This window comes from Sinohyriopsis cumingii, chromosome 4, assembly GCF_028554795.1.
Source record: "Sinohyriopsis cumingii isolate HCF-2022 chromosome 4, ASM2855479v2, whole genome shotgun sequence".
Classification (NCBI taxonomy): Eukaryota; Metazoa; Mollusca; class Bivalvia; order Unionida; family Unionidae; genus Sinohyriopsis; species Sinohyriopsis cumingii.
In genome coordinates, this window is record NC_142964.1 from 17,131,721 (window position 1) to 17,156,364 (window position 24,644).

The 24,644-nt window shown below is 34.3% G+C and overlaps 1 protein-coding gene across 1 annotated transcript in view; it reads left to right on the forward strand.

Moving 5' to 3' along the window:
• Positions 1–20,587, forward strand: part of LOC149800689 (organic cation transporter protein-like) — a 70,954-nt gene extending 50,367 nt beyond the window's left edge. The window contains exons 9-10 of the mRNA XM_089954725.1: positions 3,591–3,663; positions 6,538–20,587. Of these exons, the coding sequence (XP_089810851.1) occupies positions 3,591–3,663; positions 6,538–6,723 (259 nt within the window). The 3' untranslated portion in view covers positions 6,724–20,587. The remainder of the gene's footprint in view (positions 1–3,590; positions 3,664–6,537) is intronic.
• The last annotated feature ends 4,057 nt before the right edge of the window (positions 20,588–24,644 follow it).

A 24,644-nucleotide genomic window follows, 5' to 3' on the forward strand; every position in this document is an offset into this window, starting at 1 on the left:
AATCTCATTCAAGAGTTCTCTTAAAACTCATGTATTTTGACTGCAAGAAAAAACTTAAAGACCTAATAATATTTCCTACCTTAAATATTTCAGCATGTTTTTGTTTTCTAATTTCATGGTGTTTGTTTTTTGTAATCATATTATTATTCATGTGTTTTGTATGTTATAGGTGTTGTCTAATGTTGTAAAGTCCTCATTATTATTATTATTATTATACGTTTTTTTTCTATAATAAATTTTGCATGATAAAAAAAAAAGGAATACATGACAACAATGCAAGGTTAGTTTCCTTTATTTTATTTTCAGATATTTTATTTATCTATTTTATTGTACCATGTGGGGTGGGGTGGGGGCACAAATTCAACATAAAATTATTTCGTTTCTTAAGTCTTTGGACAAATACCTAGATGAAAGAAAGTTTCACCGTAAGTTCTGGAAAGATTTTTAAACAAATGATTTTATTGTGTCCTAATATAGATGGTAAATGAGGTGTGTGTGTGTGTGTGTGTGTGTATATATATATATATATATATATATATATATATATATATTTGTACAATATATATATATGTATCTATACATATATGTTTGTGTGTGTGTGTGTATACATACATATATATATATATATATATATATATATATATGACTGATTCTACAGACTTGTACGCCTATAAATGACAAATGTTCCAGAGTAATACCTCATATTTCTTTTTAAAAAATCCATTTGAGTTCATATCGGTAATAATAATGCTAAATAAAGAGTTTGATCAAAGTCTACACTCTGCATGTTCAGAAAGTGTTATGATTATTTTAAACATTAATATTTTACATCTGCAGTAACATTACTGTACTGTAATCCTTTATTTGATACATTTTTACTTATGCTTTTTCTATCCCTCTTTTCATATGCACCATAGAGCTTTTTACGAGATTTAGGGCTCCCTCTTTTTTTGGTTACAGCCATTTGCAACACAGTGCACCATATTTACTGTACAAAATCACAATCATAAGCAGGGCTGTAGAGAGCGATCACAGGCCCTGGGGTAAGAAACACCCGGGCCTCTGCTAGTTCTTGTTCAAACAAAATTTTTCTTCAGAGATGTAAGCTATTGCCATCAGTCTTTCTTTCAAAACGTCATGTCTCAATTTGAGACATTGTGGATTCTGTTGACTGGCATGCTCAGTCTGCTTTTCCAGCTTCTGTTTAAATCACATGACCTTGCAAAGTAGGGAACTGAAACTCTGTCCAGTCATAGCTGACCAGACAGTTGCCATGCCCTGTTCATAAAAGTACAAGCCCTTACACAACCTTAAAACTCTTTGCATTTGCCCAGAAAACATCTGCGTGCAGGACAATAGCTACATTTGGATCCCACAGGGATTTCCATAGCAAAAGTATAAATGCCTACTCTTTGGTTGTGCTGTCTTCACGTTAGGAGAAAATAGTCCTTGCAGTAAAGAAGTCATCACAATGTCTGCTGATGTTGGATGCTCAAGCATTTCAGTAAAGAAGTCATCACAGTGTCTGTTGATGTTGGATCCTCAAGCATTTCAGTAAAGAAGTCATCACAATGTCTGTTGACGTTGGATCCTCAAGCATTTCAGTGAAGAAGTCATCACAATGTCTGTTGACATTGGATCCTCAAGCATTTCAGCCTCTTAATGTTATTGGTTGCGTTACGAGTCTGTGCTCTTAAAATAAAGTAACAGAAAAGAGTGAAAGACAACAAGCTTTGTAAAATTTAACAAATAATTTATTTCCTAGCAAATACAAAATGAAATTGAGAAAAAGAACTTATGATATCGTGCAATTTAATCCCAAAATAATCCAAGAAGTGCAGACACAAGTTCTAGTAATTTAAAGTCCTGAATAAATTCAGTAAAAGTCCAGAAAATATCCCAAACTGAGGTCGATGATGTGTCTGTGGTAGCTGTTGAAGTATTGATGTGTCAACAGCCTTTTGTTGAATTACATAAATATTATTCCGGTTTTGAATTTAGTATAAATTTCACTGAATGTCTCTATCCAAGAATTTATAAGAGCACTTTTGTATTTCCAGAGAAAATAATCACTTGAATTCAGTAATTTGAACAAAAAAGATTCCGGCCCAATACTACTGGTCACAACATAAAATACAACTTAAAAGTGCTAGATGTTAGAGCATGAATGACGAAGTCCTCACAATTACAAGATTATATAGTTCTCTACTTGACCTCAGGTCACAATTTGCATTTTCTACAAAAAAATATTATTACCTAATGGAAAATAACCAACTAGAATGTTCCTGTTTACAAAATCAAAACCATAACCTGTAAAATTCGCTTAAGTCCACAACCCTGACCCAAATCAACATATTAACTTCTATTAATAAAGATCCTGATATTAAACCCATAAACATAAAGAATAATTTAGCTATGTATTAGTTGTTAACATTAAATGAAATAAAATTTTTTTTTAAAGTCATTCAGGTCAAGCAGAAATGAACTCAATTTTGGACAAAGTCAGGACCAACATATAATGTTACAGTACAGTAGCATGCAATGAAATTTAATTTTTTTTAAAGCTAACAAACAAACAATTAAATTAAATGTACATAACAGTTGTATTTGAATGAGAAAGACATTTTTGAGTGAAATGCTTCTTTGAAAAAAATGCTTGCCCAGTTACATTACTATTAATTTCCCCCACCCTTCATTGCAAACAAAAGCTGCTAGTTGTAGGTTTCACTCAAGCTGAAACTAGTAAATATTCAGGATATGGGTGGGAGTAAGGAGAGTTGATTGAATCGAGTTACTTCTCTATATGTAAGATATAGATGTAAAGACAGTATTTCATCTTTCAGAGTAGGCTGGATTCAGAGGTAGCTGAGGTTATTTCCTAATGTTGTTTCTGATTTGCTAAGTATTTTCATAGAATTTGGTTTGGATTTGGATTTTTGTAATGCCGCTTTAATAATTTTTCAGTCATATTGCTGCGCTATCTGCAGTGTTGCAGTTATAGTGATGTTTAGCACTGGAGCATCGTGCCACAGACATGTAGCATGATGTTCCACCTAGTCACATTATCCTGACACCAGGCCAACCAGTCCTAACGCTAACCTCTTAATGCTGAGCGCCAAGCAAGGAAGCTGTTAGCACCATTTTTGTAAGTCTTTGGTATGACTCAGCCGGGGATCAAACCCATGACCTCCCACATCCGAGGCAGACGCTCTAACCACTAGGCCACTTTAGTGGTATTTTCATCGAAACATAATTCGCCAACAAATTTCCCTTTGTGTCAGATATATCATTTTTGTAGAGCCTTTATTGGCAGAATTTTGACATGATGATCGCTTTGTTTATGCTAGATTAACCTAAATGAGAAAGTTTAAATAAAAGTTGAGTCTTAAATTTTTTTTAACTTAGCTAAATAAAAGTCAAGGTCAAGAAAATGGGTTTTCTTGTCACGTGTAGACATGTATATTTTAGGTGAATATTTTTAATAACATAATTATTATTATTATTATCATTATTATTATTATTATTAGTACCATCATCTGAATTAGTAGTATCAGTATTAACATCATTATTATTTAATTATTTTCTTTTAGGAACCATGCAGTAGGACTCTCCTCCTTCTTTGAGAATATTGGTGCCATTGTTGCTCCTTTCATAGTTCTTGGGGTGAGTGGTCAAAATAATATATCAGTGAATTAATCAAATTGGTATATAATTAGCTAAGCTGAAAGGTGACTCTGGCACCAAGTTCAGGTAACTTGTCAGGTGAATCTCTTTCACCAAGTCCAGGTAAGTTTTCTACTGATTTGGTATCATTTCATAACAGGTCAGTAACAAACCATACAAGAAATTACCTGCCCATGACCTAAACAGTCTCATTTTATTTTATTTTGTTATCATTTTGATATGGAACCATCACTAGGAAGTGTTGAGCAACTTATAACAAATTGACATCATTCATGATAATTCATAATTTCACTGACATGTTACATTTTCTTCTGACTATATATGGTCTTGCACCAGGTTCTCATACAACTTGCTTTGACCAATAAAATGCAAGGAACTAGTTGGAGATTGGATAATAAATATTAAGTCTAACCTAAATATGGATGCATATGCTTTCACATTGAACCTTCATTTATTTGGAAATGGCTGTTTCATTCATCAAACCTATTAGCTCATTTCCAGGTTCCGTATTGAATAATATTGCTTTTTAACATATTTACATTGTAAATGGATTTTTCAGGTGAATAATTTCAATTTATCAATAAATGAAAGCATATGATCTTTTCTTATATCCATGTACGCTATCACTTGTAACACTTTATTGTTGTTTTAATAAAGAAGAGACAAATTCTTTGTTTGCATATAATACATATTAAATGAATACTAGTGTCAAATAATTTTTGTTACAGGAGATGATTGATTTCTTTTGTTTGTGAGCCTTGGCAAACTTCATTTAAATCATTCCCCTTTTCATGTAAATTTCATTTGAAATGAGTAGTTACAGAATTGTGTGTATCCCATCATGCAACACACATTTAAGTTCTACTGGTCATTAGTCAGAACAGCTTATGGGATGGCCTGTTGTCCATCTTCTGTTGTCTGTCCATCCATTATCATGTGTTTGTTATTGCTACTCCTCCTTAATTACTTGGAGGATGTAACTTTACACATTCATCCCATGGTCTAGTTGATCTTAGGTGAAAATGGTACCGCTTAAAAATCCAGTATGGCCACCAAAAAGGCCATCTTGAAAATCTTGTTATTGCTACTCCTCTTGAATGGATGGTCATATCAGCATGCGGTTTTCGTCAAAAGGCTTGTGTTATCTAGTTGGTTTTAAATGAAAATGGTGCTGATCTGATGTCCATCATTATCATCACTGCATCCATCTTGAAAAGCTTCTAACTACTCCTCCTGAATGGATGGTCTTATCAAAATGGAGTTTTTCACTTAAAGGCTTGAGATCTCTAGTTGGTCCTAAATGAAAATCATGCTGATTTTTTGACCAATATGGCCAGCATGGAAGCCCGCTTGAAAATCTTATCACTACTGATTACATAATGTTAAAGATTTTCACTAAGATTTCTTATGATGTCTGATTTGTCCTAAATAAAAATGGTGCCTGTCTGATATCCACTATGGCCACTACAGCAATGATCTTGAAAATCATGTTATATTATTCTTCCTTAATCGATGGTCAGATATCAAGATAGGTTTTTCACTAAAAGTCTTCTTATGATGTCTAGTTGGTTGTAAATGAAAATGGTGACCATTTCTTGTCCAGTATATGGCCACCATGGAAGCCATCTTGAAAATCTTATTGCTACACATCCTGAATGGATGTTCATATCAACGTGGGGTTTTTACTAAAAGACTTCTTTTGATGTCTAGTTGATCTTAAAAGAAAATGGTGCTGATCTGAGGTCCAGTATGGCTGCCATTTCAGTCGTCTTGAAATTCTTGTTATTGTTACTCTTCCAGAATGGAGGTCATATCAGCATAAGGAATTTGCAATGACGTCTTATGATGTCTTATTGGTGCTAAATGAAAATGATGCAATCCTGATGTCATGTATGGCAGCCATTTTAAAAATCTTGTCATTACTCCTACTGAAAGGATGGTCATATCAATAATGGTATTTTCGCTGAAAGACTTCTTATGATGTTGAGGGAGTCCTAGATGAAAATAGTGTTATCTGGGGTCCAGTATAGCTACCAGAGCAGCCATTTTGAAAATTATGTTTTCGCTATTCCTTATGAATGAATTGTAATATCAACATGGCTAAATGATTTCTAATCAGGACTAGTTAGTCCTAAATAAAAGGGTGCCAATCTGGGTCCATTAATGCAGCCATGTTGAAATTTTTTACTGCAACTCCTCCTGAATAGAAAGTTATATTGACTTGGGGTTTTCACCAAAAGACTCATTATCATGTCCAGTTGGTCTTAAATGAACATGGTGATATTCAGTATGGTCATCACACAACATCCATCCTGAAAAATGTGTTACCACTTCCTCGGAATGGTTGGTCATGTTAGCATCAGATTTTCGCAAAAAAACTTATGTCTGTTTGGTTCTAAATGAAAATGGTGCTAGACCAACATCCAGTATGGCCACCCAGCAGCTATTTAGAAAATCTTTTTATTGCTACTTGTCCTAAATGGGAAGTCATATAAGATGGGGTTTCCACCAAAAGATTTATGTCTACTTGGTCCTAAATGAAAATTGTAATAATCCAATGTCCAGTATGTTAAAAACACCAGATAATGTGATAATCTTGTTATTGCTGAAGATGGTTGCAACACTCAGCAGTTAAAGGAAGAAATGGTCTTAGCTTGAATTTCTGGAAATTGTTTACATCCAGTAGAATATCTTGTCCCTTCACAGGACTCTTGATTTCAATAAATGTTTTGAAAATAGCATTGATTTAGCTAGAAATAAAATTGAGCGCTACTAATATTACTTACATGCTTATCTTATGTTACATCCTATAGTGGACTTTTTTGGTAATTCTATTTATTTACTCTATTTCAGGCATCAACTCTTAATCAACTTCCGCTTGTACTGTTTGGGGTGCTTACACTGATTGGTAGTATCCTGACCTTCTCTTTACCAGAGACTCATCAGCGCCCTCTGCCAGAAAAAATTGAAGAAATAGACAAACTGAATGTGTCTTCTGCTGTTCACCCTGATGAAAGAAGGGAGATAACATCACTCTAAGTGATTATTATGGGAAAATAATATTCAGACACAAGTATTGGCAGGTTTCTATAGGTCATTTTGTACACTTAGGTTGATGGGTAGATATCCAGATTTTGCATATTTTAGTAGGCAGATACTTGAATTATAGAAATATATTAGTAGTTGTTAGTTAGGGTTATGTATGCAATCATGTTTCTCTTTCAAGAAATAGATTGAATAGTTTTAAATCAAATTAAATTTTTAATCAAAATAAATTTAGATAATCACATTGACAGAACATTTAGTACAGACCAAAGGGAGTAGAGTGTCTTACTCAGAGACACTATGGCAGACAACAAGAATACAATTCAGACTCACAGCCCAAAGATTGCAAGTCGGACACAGTAACCACTGAGCCACTGCAGAATTGCCAAAGCAAGGAAACACCTTGATTGTACATGTTTAAATTTGAACCTTGTCATCATTATTTGGCCATATGCAAGAGCTGCATATCTGATAGCATTGATATATTCCATAAACTCAGCTTATAGACCGCCTTAATTGTCCATTTGTCTTTCCATTTTTTTTAAATATTAGAAATGTAATTTTTATAAAAATTGTTTCAAGATTACAGTCTTGTCACATTATCATAAACTTACAATTGGGATATATCATGGATATATCATGGACATTGACATTGGCAGGAACCATGTAAAAATCAAGTCATTGTTCTCATTGTAGTGATCATTTTAGCATTATTTGTAGTATATACACAATCAAGTCTTTCACAGACAATGAATTTTGATGCATTGTGCATATCATTTAGGTTGTGGTTTTATTTGCACCAGATTTTCAAGAAATCTGAATGCTCTTCATTTCTCACCGATTATTATCAGAGTATTTATCATTAATTTAATATAATGAAATGATGAGAAGTCTGCATTGTCCTTCAGATATGATATTCATAAATTGCATTTATACTAGACTTGTACAAATTTATAAACTTGAAAAGAAGTCACCAAATGTTCAAACTTGAAACTTGTGATGATCATAATACACGTAGGCCTGAGGTGCAAGTCTCCGGCTTCAAAGCTGTGTATCCTGGAGTGTGATATCTTAAATGATATCAGGCTTGATAACAAAGGTGATAAAAGTATTGAAATCTTGTAAGCAAGATGGTTTGTTTACATACTTGAATGAATTCACTTTATACACATACAGTTGCACTGATATTCCATAGTTAAAGAAGTAATGGAATGTTGTGCTATCATCAGGTATTTGGAATTCTGGAAAGTCTCATCATTTCACCTTCAAATACAATCCCCAAATGTTAGTAACATAAGCCTCACTGCTCCTCCTCATTTTGTCATTTATGTATGTATATGTATATATGTGTATATATAGATAAAGAGAAGAAACTCACTAAAAATATGAAAAGGTTAAAGAAAGTCATATTAATTTGACTCGTATGTTTATTTTGGAGTTTTTTTTAAAAAATTCACTCAAAGCAATTTTTTCCTCTAGGTCCCAAGGTCAGCTGTTCAATTACTCTAACAATGTCCTTAATCAGCAGACCAACAGTGTCTATGTTCATTAGCATTTTAAGTGTGTCTTGACTTATACAGTCACTGTTTTGATGTTGTTCATAGGTACCACATAATGTGTTTAACCACTGTTTAATTGCACTAGTGTAAGTATGAGCAAGGGACAGCTGAATTATTATTCATTAAGCTTTAACTTGAAACGTCTTGAACAACACATTAAGAGTTCAACAAGACCACTCAGATTAAATCAAAATACTCGCGTGTTTTTGCATCAATTTTAGTCCATTTTTCCTTTTTATCTCAACTCTGCCAGAGGTTGGATGGATGACATTTAATCAAGGACCTAAAAGCCAACACAACCACATTTAAACCCTTTAGTACTTATGATACCTCAAAAAACATCCCATATTTGTTCTAAGCTCACAAAATTACAACAATAAAGTAATCAGTTAATAGCTTGTATATACACAATAACATTAATCTCATTATACACTGGTGGTAATGATTGCTGTAACAGTTCCAGTGCCCACAGGACTGGTTCTGACTAGTTTCTGTATTGTACATAAATATCCAAACTTATATATTAGAATCACATGTATGTTAAAGCCATGTCAGCACTAGTTGCAGTAACCCAAGCAATCTGTTCCCCATTTAAATGCTTCACTTTGTTTTCAAAGTTTACAGCATTCAATAGAGGTATGACTAGTAGATCATCTTCATAAGGGTCAGGGACATACATGAGGATAAATACTAATAATTTACTAATCTTTCAGCATCTTGAAAATAAATTTTCACTATTCATCAGCATAATGTTTTCTCATTCAAATTAGATTTTACAAGCCCACATCATTTTTAATCTAGGAGGGGCCCAATCTGAAATGCTTTTACATAAGGATTGTTACCTCCCCACATACTCTGCTTTTGTCATAGGGATTGTTACCTCCCCACATACTCTGCTTTTGTCATAGAGATTATTACCTCCCCACATACTCTGCTTTTGTCATTGGGATTGTTACCTCCCCACTTACTCTGTTTTTGTCATAGGGATTGTTACCTCCCTACATATTCTGCTTTTGCCATAAGAGTGTCCTCCTGATTTTTAGCAAATTGCAAATAGTGGCTTACAAGATAGCATCTTTCTTTGTGAAAGCAGCCCAGTGGGCAAAAGTCTGTCTGGATCCCCAAGAAACACATGTAAGTCATGGCACATAGGGTATAATTCTGATTGGCTCACATGAGTTTCCAGCCATTGGCACCATACACTACCATTCCAATTATTTGCTGTCCAGCTGTACCTTCCTTTCATCTTGGTGACAAGAAATTCCTTTTGTCAGTGTCTCATACCAGCCTCTCCCATTCCATTGAATATGAAACAGTACAAGTGATCATGTAACTGGTCCATCCATTTTGCCAGTCAGAAGGCCTTCCTTTAGGCCTTCATTAAGTCTTCATCTGAACAAAGGAATATACTTTCTCAGTACAGCAGACAGGCCTACTGTCCACAACTAAGGATGATACTGTGAACTATAGTCTGAATATATCTCCCCATTTTCTTTGTACCCTCCTACCAATTTCAATAACAAAAATCTTAAATGTGATAAAAAGTGCACAGCACTTAGTTCATTCACTGATTTATAATTTCTAACCTGACTTTGACCTGAGTGGCCCTAACACTGCCATCCTTTGTGTCTTTCATGCTTAATAGACTACTTTTCATGCTAACATGGTGCCATATTGTATACACTATGGGTGAGTCTATTTTCCTCAGACAACAGAGTGATGTAACTCATCCTGTTTAGTAGCTGCCAGATAATTCTGTAAATGACCTTACTGTTGAGAGTTTAGAGTTATATCCCTTTGTACACATGAACACGGAAATTACACCGCTTCTTAAATCCACCTGAAAGGCAAATTTGTTGTTGTCATTCTTTTCCTTTGCTTAATATCGCATTGTAAATATCATAGGCAGATGATGTAGTATTTTCCTTCTGTTTACATACATATGTAGTCATGCATACACCCCTTCCCCCAAAATGGACTTGTCCAGCAACTGGAAATGACTGGCAAGCAGGGTCATCTTTTAAACTGAAAACTTCCATTTGGAATAAAATGAACAGACAATAATGGTGTTAGGGCCTCCTTGGTCATAATCAGGTGTGAAATTATTAATAGATAAAATGAATTAAGTTATGTGCATCGTTTATTTCATTTGTGCTTTCCATTTTTAAATTGGTAATGGGGGTGGGTACAAACAAATGGGGAGGTATATTCAGACTATACTTGAATACAGCTTGATATGTTGTAGCAGATATGGAGTTTTTCCAGATGAAGACTGAGGATACCCCCTTTCCCCTCCCAGTCCATTCAAATCCCATCATTGAAAGAACAGAATTAAGTTTCAAGGCTGTGGTGGAGGAAATGTATTAGATTGAAATGATTTTAATGACATCTGATTGCCCACTGCTCTGTGGGCAAGAACTACAGACTTCTGTAGATATCAGTGTCATTAATACTAGATTTAGCATCATTGCAATTGTTCATCTTGCCTAGAAAGTGGTAAATGAGCATGGATTTGAGTCCGCAGCCCATGTGGTCAAAGTGATTAATGGGCAGCTCACCACTCCATGGCCAGAACCTGTGCTGCTTCATCTCACTTTGCTTTGATACAACATGGCACTTTCATTTTCACTGAAACTTTATCTTTGCAATCATTGATGTTTAGTTTGGGCTTTTGTTTGGTAGTCAGTTAAAAGCAGTTTGGAGCAAGCAACAAGCAGCACAAGTTATGTCCCTCCAGCTTGCCTTTTTCTTCCCCCACCTTTCATTCCTATCAGTATCTGTCAGAGAGGGGAGATGTTTGAGGGATAGATGGCAGTATTCTACTCAGCATAAACAAGCTCATCTGGAGCAAAGTATAAGATGACTTTTGGGTCTCAGAAGCACCTTAATAACCCAAAAGCCAATGGAAGACTGGTGATGGACCTTGGCCAGCTAAAAATGTTCATATTAACATCAAAATTCAAGATGTAAATATCATGATCAGTTTGCCTTTCCAACAAAAGGGACAAGTTTACTATCCATCCAACTTCATGCAAGTTCATTTGTTTCAAATTCAGAGGACAGTTTTTCAATGTCTGTCTTTTTGGACTTGGGTGTTGACAAAACTAGTAAATGCTGTTGCCTGTTTGTTCAGAACTGCCTTGTCGACAGTGACTTGAGAGGACACCTGTCCTTCAATAACTTGCATTGTAATTGAGGGCATGAACTACTGATTGACCTCAGACAAAATTAAGAAAGGGATGCCATACCCGCTGGACAGGGAGAAAACTGGGAGGTTGATAATGGGGGCTATTTAATTCTTGTTTTATATCGCACTGGGAGCAAGTTACAATTAAGAACTTTTTCTAATGAAGTTTTTGGCTTTTGTATAAGTTATCTTTTTTTTCAAGATAACCAACCTCTCAAAGATTGTTAATATTACTCAAAGAGGTTTCAGCAACCAACATGTGTATGCAAAAATATTGTGTATTAGGGCACTGCTTCTTGTTATTGATTCACATCAAAACAAGATTCTATTGACAAAACTTGAGACATTTGTTTTGTGAAACAACTGTCAGTGTCATAACTTGATTTTTTATTTTTACTTCTTTTTGTTCTATTAGTACATTATTCATGCTTTGATTTATTTGCAAGTGATAGTTAAACTTATTCTCACCCTTGCGAAAATCTGTCAGTGCCAGGTCAAGAATTTTAAGTCAACTACAAACCTATAACTCACTTCTCTATAATAAACCATACCTAAGAAAAACAAAGCTTTCTATTCAACATGTACTTGTTTCACTTGGTTGTCTTGGTATTGTTAATCACATTTGTATGAGAGTAGGCGGATTTAAGGTAGTTTAAATTATATTTATACATAATAATATTTATAATAGTGTTCAGTTGATCAGTTGAAATGAGTTGACCTGACACAAAACCGTAACCTCTAGCTATTACACAAGTTGGAATTGCATGACTTTTAACTATTCTTTTATTACACCCCTTAGATTTGATACAAAAGATGTAACTGACATGATAATACAAAGCATGTCTGCTTTTAATTGAGTGTAACAATCCAACAGTTACTTCCACATGGCAAAAATAACACTCAGCATTTAACTAGGTGCTCACAGAAACACTTGTGGTCATAGCTGTAATGGTAGGTTGACATTTTTCACCTTTGAAGGTCAATTGCATTAATGATGATTACACTGAACCCAAATTAAAAGATGGAACTAAAACATGAGTTACACTTTACAAAACTTATTTATTTGGTATTTATGTATCAAAATGTTGCCACTAGTAGGTATTAGTGACGTTATCTGAATTTGGTTGAATACTATAATTTCTAAATACTGAAAATACTCTATGGAGAGAAAATGTAACAAAATACTACTTCTTATTAAAATTTGAGATTTTCTTGATGATACTTCAGTTATAAGGGTACTAACCACCATTTCTGACAGCGATTTTCTTCACGTTCAATTAATGGGGGCCAATTTTCTAACAAATAAAATGAGATTCCCCACATTGTAAGTAGGTTCACTAGTTGTCCAGGTGCAAGTTTTCACATTATCCATCAGAAACATGTGGAAGGTTCTGTTTCACTGTGGCAGTGGGACAACATGATGGCAAAATTGAGTCTGCTGAAGCAACTCTGCATGCATGTGTTTCATGTCTGCCCAATAAGGCTTCTTAAAATCTAAGAGAAAAGTTTCCACCTTCAGTATTTAAGAGATGCTTGTGAACAAGAAGGTCCTCTTGTGGGAAATGGCTGTAGCAGAGTGATAAAATTATGAATGCCTAAATTGCTCAGGTGACTTGACCTTTTCATCTGGCTTTTGAAGGAGAATGTTTGCTTTAGTTGCTAAGATGCAGTCAGGCATCATGTAGAGTGAGTAGGGACCTGACAGACCTGGTGCCAACTTTGACATGAATGGGCCTAAATCAATCACCTTGTTTCCCAAATGGAACCTTTCATAGATCTTGACTTGGTACAGCTTTGAGAAGTTCATACCCTTAGCCAGAGCCACTGTGAAGTGGCAAGACATATAGGGTGAATGAGTTGCATGCCCTTTCTGTGGACTCCAACTGTCCACAGCTCAGATCAGATGGTTCTGAGGTTCTTAATCACACAGCTAGGTCTTGTAGCCAAGAAATGGTTGCAATCTGCTGACAGTCCAACTGTCATCCAGTCTGTCTACTCCATCATTGCAGTGAGAGAAGTAGCTATGCAAGACCCAGCCTGTGTGTGCTCAAACTTTATTTTTAATGCATGGAGAAGAATCATTGGTCTCAAAGGCCTCTTTCTCTTCCCCATGAAGGCAGGAAAAGAAAATATAGCCACTCAAACCCTGGCCTCATGGCTGAAATGGTTAATACACTCTATATATTCTAAATTATCATAAGAGGAAATACACTTTGTGAGAATTTCTGCTCATGAGGCTAGAACTATCTCTGAGTCTAGATTTCAAACACAGTGTTTTGATCTGAGATGTTACAGAAACATAGCCAGCCTTCTCAAGCATCTAGATGAAAATAGAGTCTGGTGGATCCAGTGGCTACAGCAACCAAACAGCACCAGAATTTGCCCTTGTTTTTGTTTGCAATTAAGAAATTCTGTTGTCCTTATGTGAGTGTTGTGGGTAGTATAACTTACAGTTGTGATACCTTCATATTAGAAGAGCAGTCTATCATTCTTACAGGAGATTCAGGTATTCCTCCTTAGGAATGATGGAGTACACATTTCCTCCTCGTTTTACCTATCCTCCTTAATGAGTTTGGCTGAACATCTTCAGTGGAATGAAAAAAACTTTTTAGTAAACCATGTTTCTCTGAGAATATTTAACCCAACACATTATTAGTAAACCTTCTGTCACCTCCCCACAAATTCAGTCATCCATGTTGATATATTGCTCAGCATAAACAAGTTTACTGTCAGTGCCACCTGGTGGGGGTAATGGAAGAAGATGCTAAGAGTTTTTTACCTTTGTTAATTTGATATGTAGACATAAAAGATGAAAATTTTGTCTTTCTGGAATTGCTGGATTCCAGTAGTAATGAATCTTTCATTCCTAATGACATGACTGTTGAATTATTATTGAAGTAACATAATGTAATTTAAAAAAATTGTTATTGATCAGGTAACATAATGTAATAAAAAAATTGTTATTCATCAGGTACCATAATGTAATAAAAAATGTTATTCATCAGGTACCATAATGTAATAAAAAATGTTATTCATCAGGTAACATAATTAATTTAAAAAATTGTTACATTATTGTACAAATACTGTGAATGTATTTATCTTTCTAAGGATATATTTTTTTGTTGTATTTTTTGAAGAGCTTGTTTTTAGTGGTGTATACAGTTGTAGATGTGCTTTATATTGAGGGGGGCGCTATTATCAGGTGGATTCTTCTTCCTGGAGTCTTTAAATTCCTGGCTTATATTATTCATGTAATCCATGAGAATGTAGAAGCCAGGAATAAAAATTAAAGTAGACTGGACTATATTCAATTATATTTTATAATGCCACCTTGTTATGATTTCAGGTCATTCTTTTACAATTTCACAGTACAGTCAAACAGGTCCTGAGTGGTCCAAGGCACTCCTCTTTACAGATCACTGAAATCTCACATGGGTTTGATTTTCAGGCTCAGCCAGTATGATTATGTGAGAAAGCTAGCCAGTAGCTTCTGATGGGACTGGTTCTTCCCAGGATTTTCCTGATTCTTCCTCCACCAAATATAATGGCCACAATGTATTGCATTTCATGTGCTGAAAATGTTATTAAACCCCAAAATAACAACAGTAATATAGTCCAAAAGTTCCACAGTTAAGGCATTAGACTGTTTATTGGCCATTAGTCTAGATAAGAATTTAATAAGTTGGGTACTTTACTCCCTGGTTCAGAACTATTTGCATTTTTTAAAGTGATTAAGTTTTTTTTGGCCATTGCAAAACACAAACTTGTGATACCAGTTAGTTGTTGTTGATGTGAGGTTTAACGCCATTTTTCAGCACATGATAGGCTATGCATGGCAGCCAGTATTATTGGTTGAGGAAGAATCACCGACCCACGAGAAGCTACTGGTAAGCTTTCTCACATACCCACTTTGGCCGAATCTGTGATACCAGTCAAAGTCAATCATTGTAGGTATTAATCATGACCTTTAGAATGCATTGAAGTGGCTTAGTGACTAAGACTAATTAAGGTGTGTTTGATTATATGGCTCTCACATGAACAAGTAGTCATTTCAGTTATGCATAGAACATCTGAAACTTCTTCTAAGCATAGTTTATGTTAATAGAATGCAGCATCATAAAATATGGACTGTAGCAGCAGTATGCTGGTAATTTTGGACTAAATCCATGGTTGTTTTATGCAAATTGAATGTATTAAAAACTTGATGCATTTGTAGTCAATTTGTTTGCATATAATACTGTATATATTTGTTTATAAGTCCAGCTGCAAAGAACACAGAACATAATCTGACATCGCACGAGCAGATCAGAGTCTGTGTTGTTTGTTATGGTATACCTATAACTCTAATTTGCAGAAGATGTTTATTCTGTCTTAAACCAGGGTTTCTGCATGGACTTTAGGTCTAATATTAACCATCTGTAGAAAGATAGTTTTGTAAACATGTTAACTATATACTATTTTATAGTTATTGTTAACAAGCTCTTTCCAGAAGTATGGAAGATGTTATTTACATTTTTCTGGAGATCTCAATCCATTGTATTAACCTAATCTGTTTAACTGAAATGCAGATTTGTAATTTGTTGTATATTTGCATACATGATTAATAAGAGACTTTGATGTAGTGGCTGATTATACTGATTGATACAGTGTTACCTTCATATTAAGAACACCTGCTCATAAAATACTCACATTTGGGATGGATCCAGCTCCAGGTTGCATAAACCCAGATCTGCCATCACAAAACATGCTGGTAGATCTAAGTCTGTGCAATATGTAAGGATTAATCATTACAACAAGCAAGAAAGACCCTGATCTACCAGTGCATTATGTGATGGCAGATCATGGCTTGTGTTCTTTGTAGGTATATATGGTACATTTATGGCACAGTTATGATCCCTTGTCAAAGCATCACCTTATGCAGTTATATCTGTAAATGACATATTCAGAAATTTGAACATTTATAAGGTTGCTCATGTGTCTTTAATATACAAATATCAGTATACCTGTTTGTTTTGAGGTATTTTTCTCAGTGCATTTTGCATGGATGTTCATTTCATCAAGAAATTTGTTAATGCATGAAAATGTACTTCACACTTTACATGAGATGAATGATGGCAATTATTATAACCATTTTATATTAGAAAATAATTATTCATAGAAGGGTACAATTTGAGGGGACATGTATGCTGAAATTTTAACCATAATCAAAACTTCCTTTTTTTGGTAAGCTTGTAAATCAGGAGAACTTGAGTTTCTTGTTGTTGTCAAGATGGCATTAATGTATTTAACAGAGAAATGTTAATTATTGAGATGGGGAAATATTTATTTTTCCACTTCTTAGGTAGCCCTGATAAAATACAGCTTATTTCACCAGAATCACACTAATTATGTTATTGTATACTACCATATATAGTCAGTTATAAGTAAAGTCTAATTACAAACATAATAGATCCTGATCTCACAATACACATTGCTGTGGCAGATTAGTATCCATGTTATTTGTTTTACTGATTACTCCAGTTAAACTGCACAGACCCAGATCTCTTGGTGCATTATGCAGTGGCAGATCAGAGTCTCTGCATTTTACAGTGGGACTCGTCTTATAAGCAAGTAATATGGTATTGATTGTTATGTATATTTGATTTACATGGTTTGTTAATTTGTTGGGGTGTTTTTAAGGTTTTTTTTATGATATGCTGTGTTTTATGTAAAATTGTACTTTGTAGTAGTATTATAATTTTAGTGATTGACCATCTAAGTATAGCTAAAATTTTATCTTTTAAAACTTTGGAACCTTCTAGAATGAAATTTCTGGTTAGGTAACTTTTTTCTTTTTGGAAAGTACTAATTGTGACCTAGGTCAGGTAGAAGAGTATAAAATCTTGTTTGCTGGAAAAATTATCTATTCTTGTAATAACATCTGAAGCAGAAATCGGTCTTATTATTGTGTTCAATATTTCTTTTGGGTTGGAATTTATTTATTCAATATATGTATTCGCTGGAAATACAAAGTGCTCATCTAAATTAATCACAATACCATTTTTTTATTTAAATTTTCATTTTGTATTTTAAGGAAATAATTTATTTGTTGAATTTTTAAAGCTTATTGCTTCTCGTTTATTACTGTTACTTGTTTTTAGACCACAGAGTTGTAATACAATACAGTATATAAATTCAAGTTTCAGTAATATTGAGAGGTTATAAATACGAATTTTAATTTGGGACTTTTGGTTTTGAAATAAGTGTTTTGCTCAGTTTTAGGTTTTGAGGCTTGATTTGTGGTCACCAGTCATTCTACTGGTCATATCAAGTTAACAGTGGAAACCCATGTCTACTGGGGCAATACATGACAGTTGATTAGGATCATCATCATTGGCAGCATGCGTATGTTGTGCATTCTGATGTTATTCATTCTAAAATAATGATAGTAACATCTAGACGTGTTACAAAAAAATACAGATAGTAAAATCTAAATACAGATGGTAACATCTAGATGTGTTCCAAAATACAGATAATAACATCAAGATGTGTTACAAAAAGTACAGATAGTGACATCTAGATGTGTTACTAAATACAGATAGTAACATCTAGATGTGTTACAAAAAATACAGATAGTAACATCTAAATGTGTTACAAAAAATACAGTAAAATCTAGATGTGTTACAAAATACAGATAGTAACATGGAGATTTGTTACAGTACAGTATTTTTGAGGCTGTTCTTGATGGAATGTATTTGCAAAAACTTGGATATGCGTTTATATTGCTATCAGAGTGATGTGTGATTTTGTAATTGTATAGTGATCTAATTATGAGACCAGCCGTTTTGCATTTCATAGGTGGCCTAAAAAAATTGGCTGCTTTTCTTGAGGAAGAAAAATGCTAACAATGTACTACTTTGAATAAAGTAGGCACTGATTATTCCTACATAGACATATCATTTTATTTGAAATATATCCAGTATTTGATGCCACATTTTATGTTTAAGGATTTATTTGTGTTAAATTCATGATGATTATTCACGAGTTTTAGTTGTGTGTGGTATTATAGAATGAAATTTTTTCAATCACTTTTACATTTTTCATATTATCTTTAAGTCCCCATTTGAAATGTATATTTTGTATGATAAATCGCATTGCAGAGATTTGTTTGCCTTTTGTCAAGCTATGGTCAACTTCACAGTGCAGAAGTAACAATAAAGATGATACATACGAATGTACTTGCATACTATAACAGACCGCTCTGGTGGCCTACTGATTAGAGTCTGCCTCGGATGCGGGAGGTCGCATGTTTGAACTCCGGCCAAGTCATACCAGTGACTTATAAAAATGGTACTTACAGCTGTCTCGCTAGGTGTTTGGCATTAACAGGTTCGTGTTGGGACTGGTCGGCCTGGTGTCAGGATAATGTGACTCCTTGGGACATGATGCTACATGTCTGCGGCATGATGCCCCACTGCTATACAATCACTATAAACTGCCACACTGCAGACATCATAGTGATGCGAGTGAAATTTCGTTAAAGCTACATTTAAAATCTTTTAAAATCGAAATCACACACACTATAATACATAGTCAAAGAAGAGAGTAGGAGTACTTACACATGTATATGAACATAGGCTTCTGCAGATGGAAAGAAGAACAAACTTATTTCAGGGAAGGCACTGGTTTAGTTAACGATCAAGAAGTTATTAACATCTGACTTTGACATCAATATTGTATGGAGCCAATTAGGTTTTTCATTTTGTTATACTTTTTTCGTTTGTGTCTTCCTATTATCTCTTGTTAAAAACTTTGGCAGAAAGTTGTTTTTGCAGAATTGTTTCATGCCTGGTGAAGTAGAATGGGGGGGGGGGTCAGTTTATTACAAATTTACGGTGTTTGTTTTGCCACCTTAGATTTTAATACACTCTGTGACCCCTTGGCACAAGATACACGTCAGCAGAAAGTTGTGTTAAAATAGTGGAGGAAGAACCAGGGAAAACCCGGAAAGAACCACCGACCCACGAGAAGCTACTAGCAAGCTTTCTCAAGTATCCACTTTGGCCGAGCCCGAGACTCGAATCCATGCATACAGAGGTGAGATGGCAGTGATCCGTAACGGTGAGCGCTTTAGACCCAGATAATATCTGTTGTGAGAGAGTTAAGTTTGCACAGACTTCTGTAGACTTTAAGTAAGATTGAAAGAAAAGCAGGCACCAGTTTACTTTAACAATCACTTTGGGTTTACTATGTTGCAAAGTTTGTTGGGGTTTTTTTATTTTGTTTTTTGTTGGGTTTTGTTGCTCTAGATTTAACACAGTGAAATGTTACCAATCATCTGTTGTGAGAGACTTAAGTTTGCCACATTTTCGAACTGTTTCTGAATTTGGTATGAAGGTAAAATTTCTTGTACTATAAGTTTGTAACATTTTCTATTCGAATTTGAAAACCGCAAAACTGAAACACATCAAGTTGCATGGCGTACATGGAGTGTCTGTACTAGTTAAGAAAATACATTTTTTGTCTTTAAAAGTGTGTTTGAGTATATTATAAATACTGGCAACAAAATCAAGACCATAATAGATACACTTATGTTTTTGGTATATTCTCTTGAATAAGAATCACAATAATATTTCAAAACCTAACAAAAGTATATCTTTTCTTCATCTTTAACTGTCTTTATTTGAATTTCTTAACTGGAATGGGTTATTATGCTGTTTCTTCGGCTTGTCTTTAAATATCTTTGCTGGAATGTTTTTTTCCGTTTCTTCTTTCTCATCTTAATCTGCTGCTGCATCAAAAATTTCCTTTTCTCTCTTTTCACTTTCATGACATTCATTAAACCAGTTTCCATTATTGACAATGACAACAGGTCTCTTTTTTTCTGGATTGTTCGTTCCTTTTCGTGGACGTTGTGGATAGCCAGATGTAAAATGTCTGTTCTCTTAATAGACGTAACAAGTACCCTGACTTCTATTTTTGGTAGCATTGGTCTGGAGTTCCTACTTATTGAAAGTGTATTTCGAAAGACTTTGTAAATCTAACCAAAACGTGTCATTTGTTGGGGATCTACCATGCTCACAGTGAATCTGCATGAGTGTATTCTTCTAGGTAAATATGTATGAGACGAAGACCTTTCGTTTTCTTTATCTTTTCTTTCATGGTGCGAGATATGCAACATACTTACTTATAAAAAAACAATGTTCGTGGTTGTTTTTTTTCATGGTGCAGCAAAATTACATTTTTTTAGAGAAAAAAAAAGAGAGTTTATGATTTTCTTTCATTCGTCAATCACACATAATGTCTTTGGCATAATCAGTCGTAAGACTGTTGATGCATCCAACTAATGGTACGAATTTCTTGGTAAGTAAGAAGAATAAATAATGAGCAACTAATGGCTTTCTGACAGAGGGATACAAAAGTGTATTCATCACTACATAGCACTTTTAACGCAATGATTTTCTTTCTATGCACATATAAAGTTTTAGGGGTCATGTCTACGAATGTACTATTCACAAAATGTCTACAAAGAATCCGCCGGTAAGCGAAATCCAAGAAATATTGTTACTAACATACGCACAGACAGGCACGCATACGTCTAAATTCAGAGAAATCGTATCGACTTGTGAAATCGGTTCTTTTAATAGTACCTGGTAGTCACTACATTTTTAATGCTGATGTTCCAGGAATTATTGCAATACGGATGACAGAAGTCATGCCACGGAGAGTCATAAAACGTGTTTGCTTTTTATCAATGTCTGACCGTTTGAAAGAATAAAAAAAACAACAGATCTCTTATATAGCATTCAGATAAAAGAGGTTAAAATGATTATGTTGTAGTTGATGCTTGTGTTTCACATGAATTTGTACAAACTCTGTAGATGTGTTCTCACAGCTTCAGTGTTAAAATACAAATATTCTAAGGTATTGCCACGTGTTTAGGCTCGAATAAACAGTAACACAGAAAGAGTGAAAATAACAAGCTTTTTAAAATTTAACAAAAAATGAAGGGAAAAAAGAAGAACTTAACGGTTTCAGAATCAAATCCAAAAATAATCTAAGAATAATTGACGAATTAAATTGCAAAAGTCTTAGTAATAGATGTTCTAATAATTTCAAAGTCGAATCCTGATGTAAAATCCAAGATGGATGACGATCACATATGATGTAGTCAGTACTGTGCTTATCTACAGTTCCTTGTATAATACAAATAATGGCACTCCGGTATTGGAAATCCAAACTAAACTTGTAAACAATGTCTTTCCAATATCTGTGTGAACACTCTTCAAATATTTCCAGAGAATAAAGAATTAATCCTGTTTAAATCCAAATGATCTGAAGAAAATTATAGCTCGAATCTGTCTACAACAAAGTAACTTGACATCGGTATGAAAAGCCCAAAACTGAGAAATCTCTCTTCACATCTTTATTAAAACTAACAAATGCGTAGTTATGGAAAAACCAGAATTGCGAAATCAAACGGGGGAGTCATGTGATCATGTTTATATCACGTACACAGAATATGGCATTGATTAAACCAATGATTTTATTTCCAGAATACAAATTTTAAAAAAGTGTTTACTTCTTAACCCACGTAGACCCATCATGACCTTGACAACAACCAATCACTTTAAAATAAAATAGAACCTTGTTTACTAATTTTGAATCAAGGTCAGAATTTAGATCAACACCTGGTGTTTATAAAACTAACAGTCAAGGTCAAACAATTTTCTGAAAAAGTATCTCTAGTGAAAAAAATGTACATTATAATAGAACAAATTTTTTAAAACTGACTATATATATATATATATATATATATATATATATATATATATATATATATATATATATATATATAAATCAGATATACGCAACAGTATCTACGAGGATAATAATCATGACCCACCAAAGGAAGGTATTGGCAGCACGGAGACCTTCAGCCATGCTCAACGGTAGCTCAATATTTATAGTCAGACTACAAATAAAACAGTGCGCATGATTTTCTCGTCGAAAGTATGCATATGATCAGGCTAACGATTTGGAAGCTGGGCATTCAGATCTTTAGGCCATTTCCATTTAATCATCTGGAATAGACATTGAAGTCACAATAGCCAGGTAAAACCACAGAAAACGTTTTCTTTGATTTCTCATTTTCGTTGGTTTGTGAATGCGTGGATGTACACACGAACGGCATCTCTTTCGAACGTGGAGCGGCAAAGTTGTGCTGTATCGCAAGCGCAGCATAAGGTTGGTTGCATGGCGTGGTTTCACATTCTTCGTTTAAATTTTAGTAGGGTACATCTTATTTTTTCTGAGTGGAAATCATCTTTTTCGATGAACGAATGTAGTCAAAACGATATTTTTCAGGCCACCCAGTTATCTTAGAAGCAGAGATATTATTCAGTCGTTGCAAATATGTTTTATGCTTGTATATTTCTGTCTTTTCCACAACAGCTAAAACGTATACCTCTTGCTTTCTTGTGTGATAGTATACGAGTATGTTTGTAGATATACTGTGTGTAATCATTCCTACCCTTCGCCTTTTTACAGGTAGAAAGTTCTTTTCTGAAGAAGTACAAATACTCCAAATAAGGTGCAAAGCTTCCTTTCTCTGTTTTGTCCAACATGCTACTTTAGTTTTACCTTTTTTACAATTTCGTAAATTATCTCTCTCACTCTCAGTCTTTTGTTTGGCAGACAAATTATATACCAAGCAACATCAGTACCCTAAATTTAAAAGTGAACAGCCATACTTGAAAAGGAAAATTAAGAAATGATAACCGAAAAACCAAATTAAAAATGAAAAATGAGAACGATAAATGAAAAGCCAAAATTAAAACTGACAATTGAAAACATAAATTAAAAAATTAAACTGAAAAACCAAACTCGAAAATGAAAATTAAAAACCCAAACATGTACTCAAATAAATATGACAAATGCAAGTCCAGATGTTGTTTACAATCCTTATTTGTAGTGTTTTATAGTGTAGCACTGGTATATATGCATTATACAGAGGATGGACCCTGTGATAGATATTGAGTATGTGTTTCTTTCCTCTGTGCATCTGACATATAACGAAATCAGGATGAACATAATGGTGGGTGTTAATGTGTTGCTGTTCATTTGCCTCCTATCTTAGACCAGAAAAAAAACATACTCGATAGTATGTTGTCCGGCATGTCTTTCTTCATTCTTCCATTACGTAGCAGGCGTTTGTTCTCGCTACACTTTCCATCTACTTGAAGGATTGCGATCAGTTTACAAAGTTTAGTTGGACCTACATGAAACGGTACCGCTCAAAATATGTCAGCCGTGGATTGTCATATCAGCATGGGGTTTCAACATAAGGACTTCGTATGATGTATAACTTGTACTGAATAAAACATTTTCTAGTCTGACATCTAAAAACGATCTCCACAGAGGTTTTGTTAAAATCTTGATGTCACTAGTACATCTAAATAGATGGACATGTCAGCATGGGGTTTTCAGTAAAATGCTTCTTATCGTGCAAAAATGGTCCAGAATGAAATTGTTCCCAGTTTAACATAGAAAGTGGTCACCGCTGCGGTCGTCTTGAAAATATTATCGCTATAAATGTTAAGTATGTTAACACTTGGTTTACTGGCCATATTTGCCGGTTCTCATACAGTTAAAGAGTTATTAGAAATTGATGTAAAACAACCAATTAGTCCCTAATAAAAGTGTTGTCAAAATATTCGCGTATAGAACCAGATTATGGTTACCATGCATTCCTCTTTTATCCAGAGCATGTCCTCCTTTTTGGTCCTTAAATCTCTACACATGTACGTATATACCCACTATCCATAGTGTCCTCTCTTTTCTTTTTTATTTTTTTATTATTTCTGTTTTGAAAGTTCAATATGGTAATCCTAGACAAGATCCAAGTTTTAGGTGTCTAGTATTAATAAAGGTAGTACACACGTATCACCGTACATATATGTACTTACAATAGACCAACGGTTTTTGAAAGTGAAGTATGCTGTTAAGAGTTAGTAATAACATTTGTCATGCGTAATTCGGTTACAAAATAGAACCTTTTGAGTGCAACAACTTGTACTCTTGTCACGTTGGATATTCCCTATAAATATCCTGCAGACCATACAACTGATAAATATCACCCATAAAGGACTTTTCAAGCTTCTGCCACTAGGTACGAAATAACTACAATC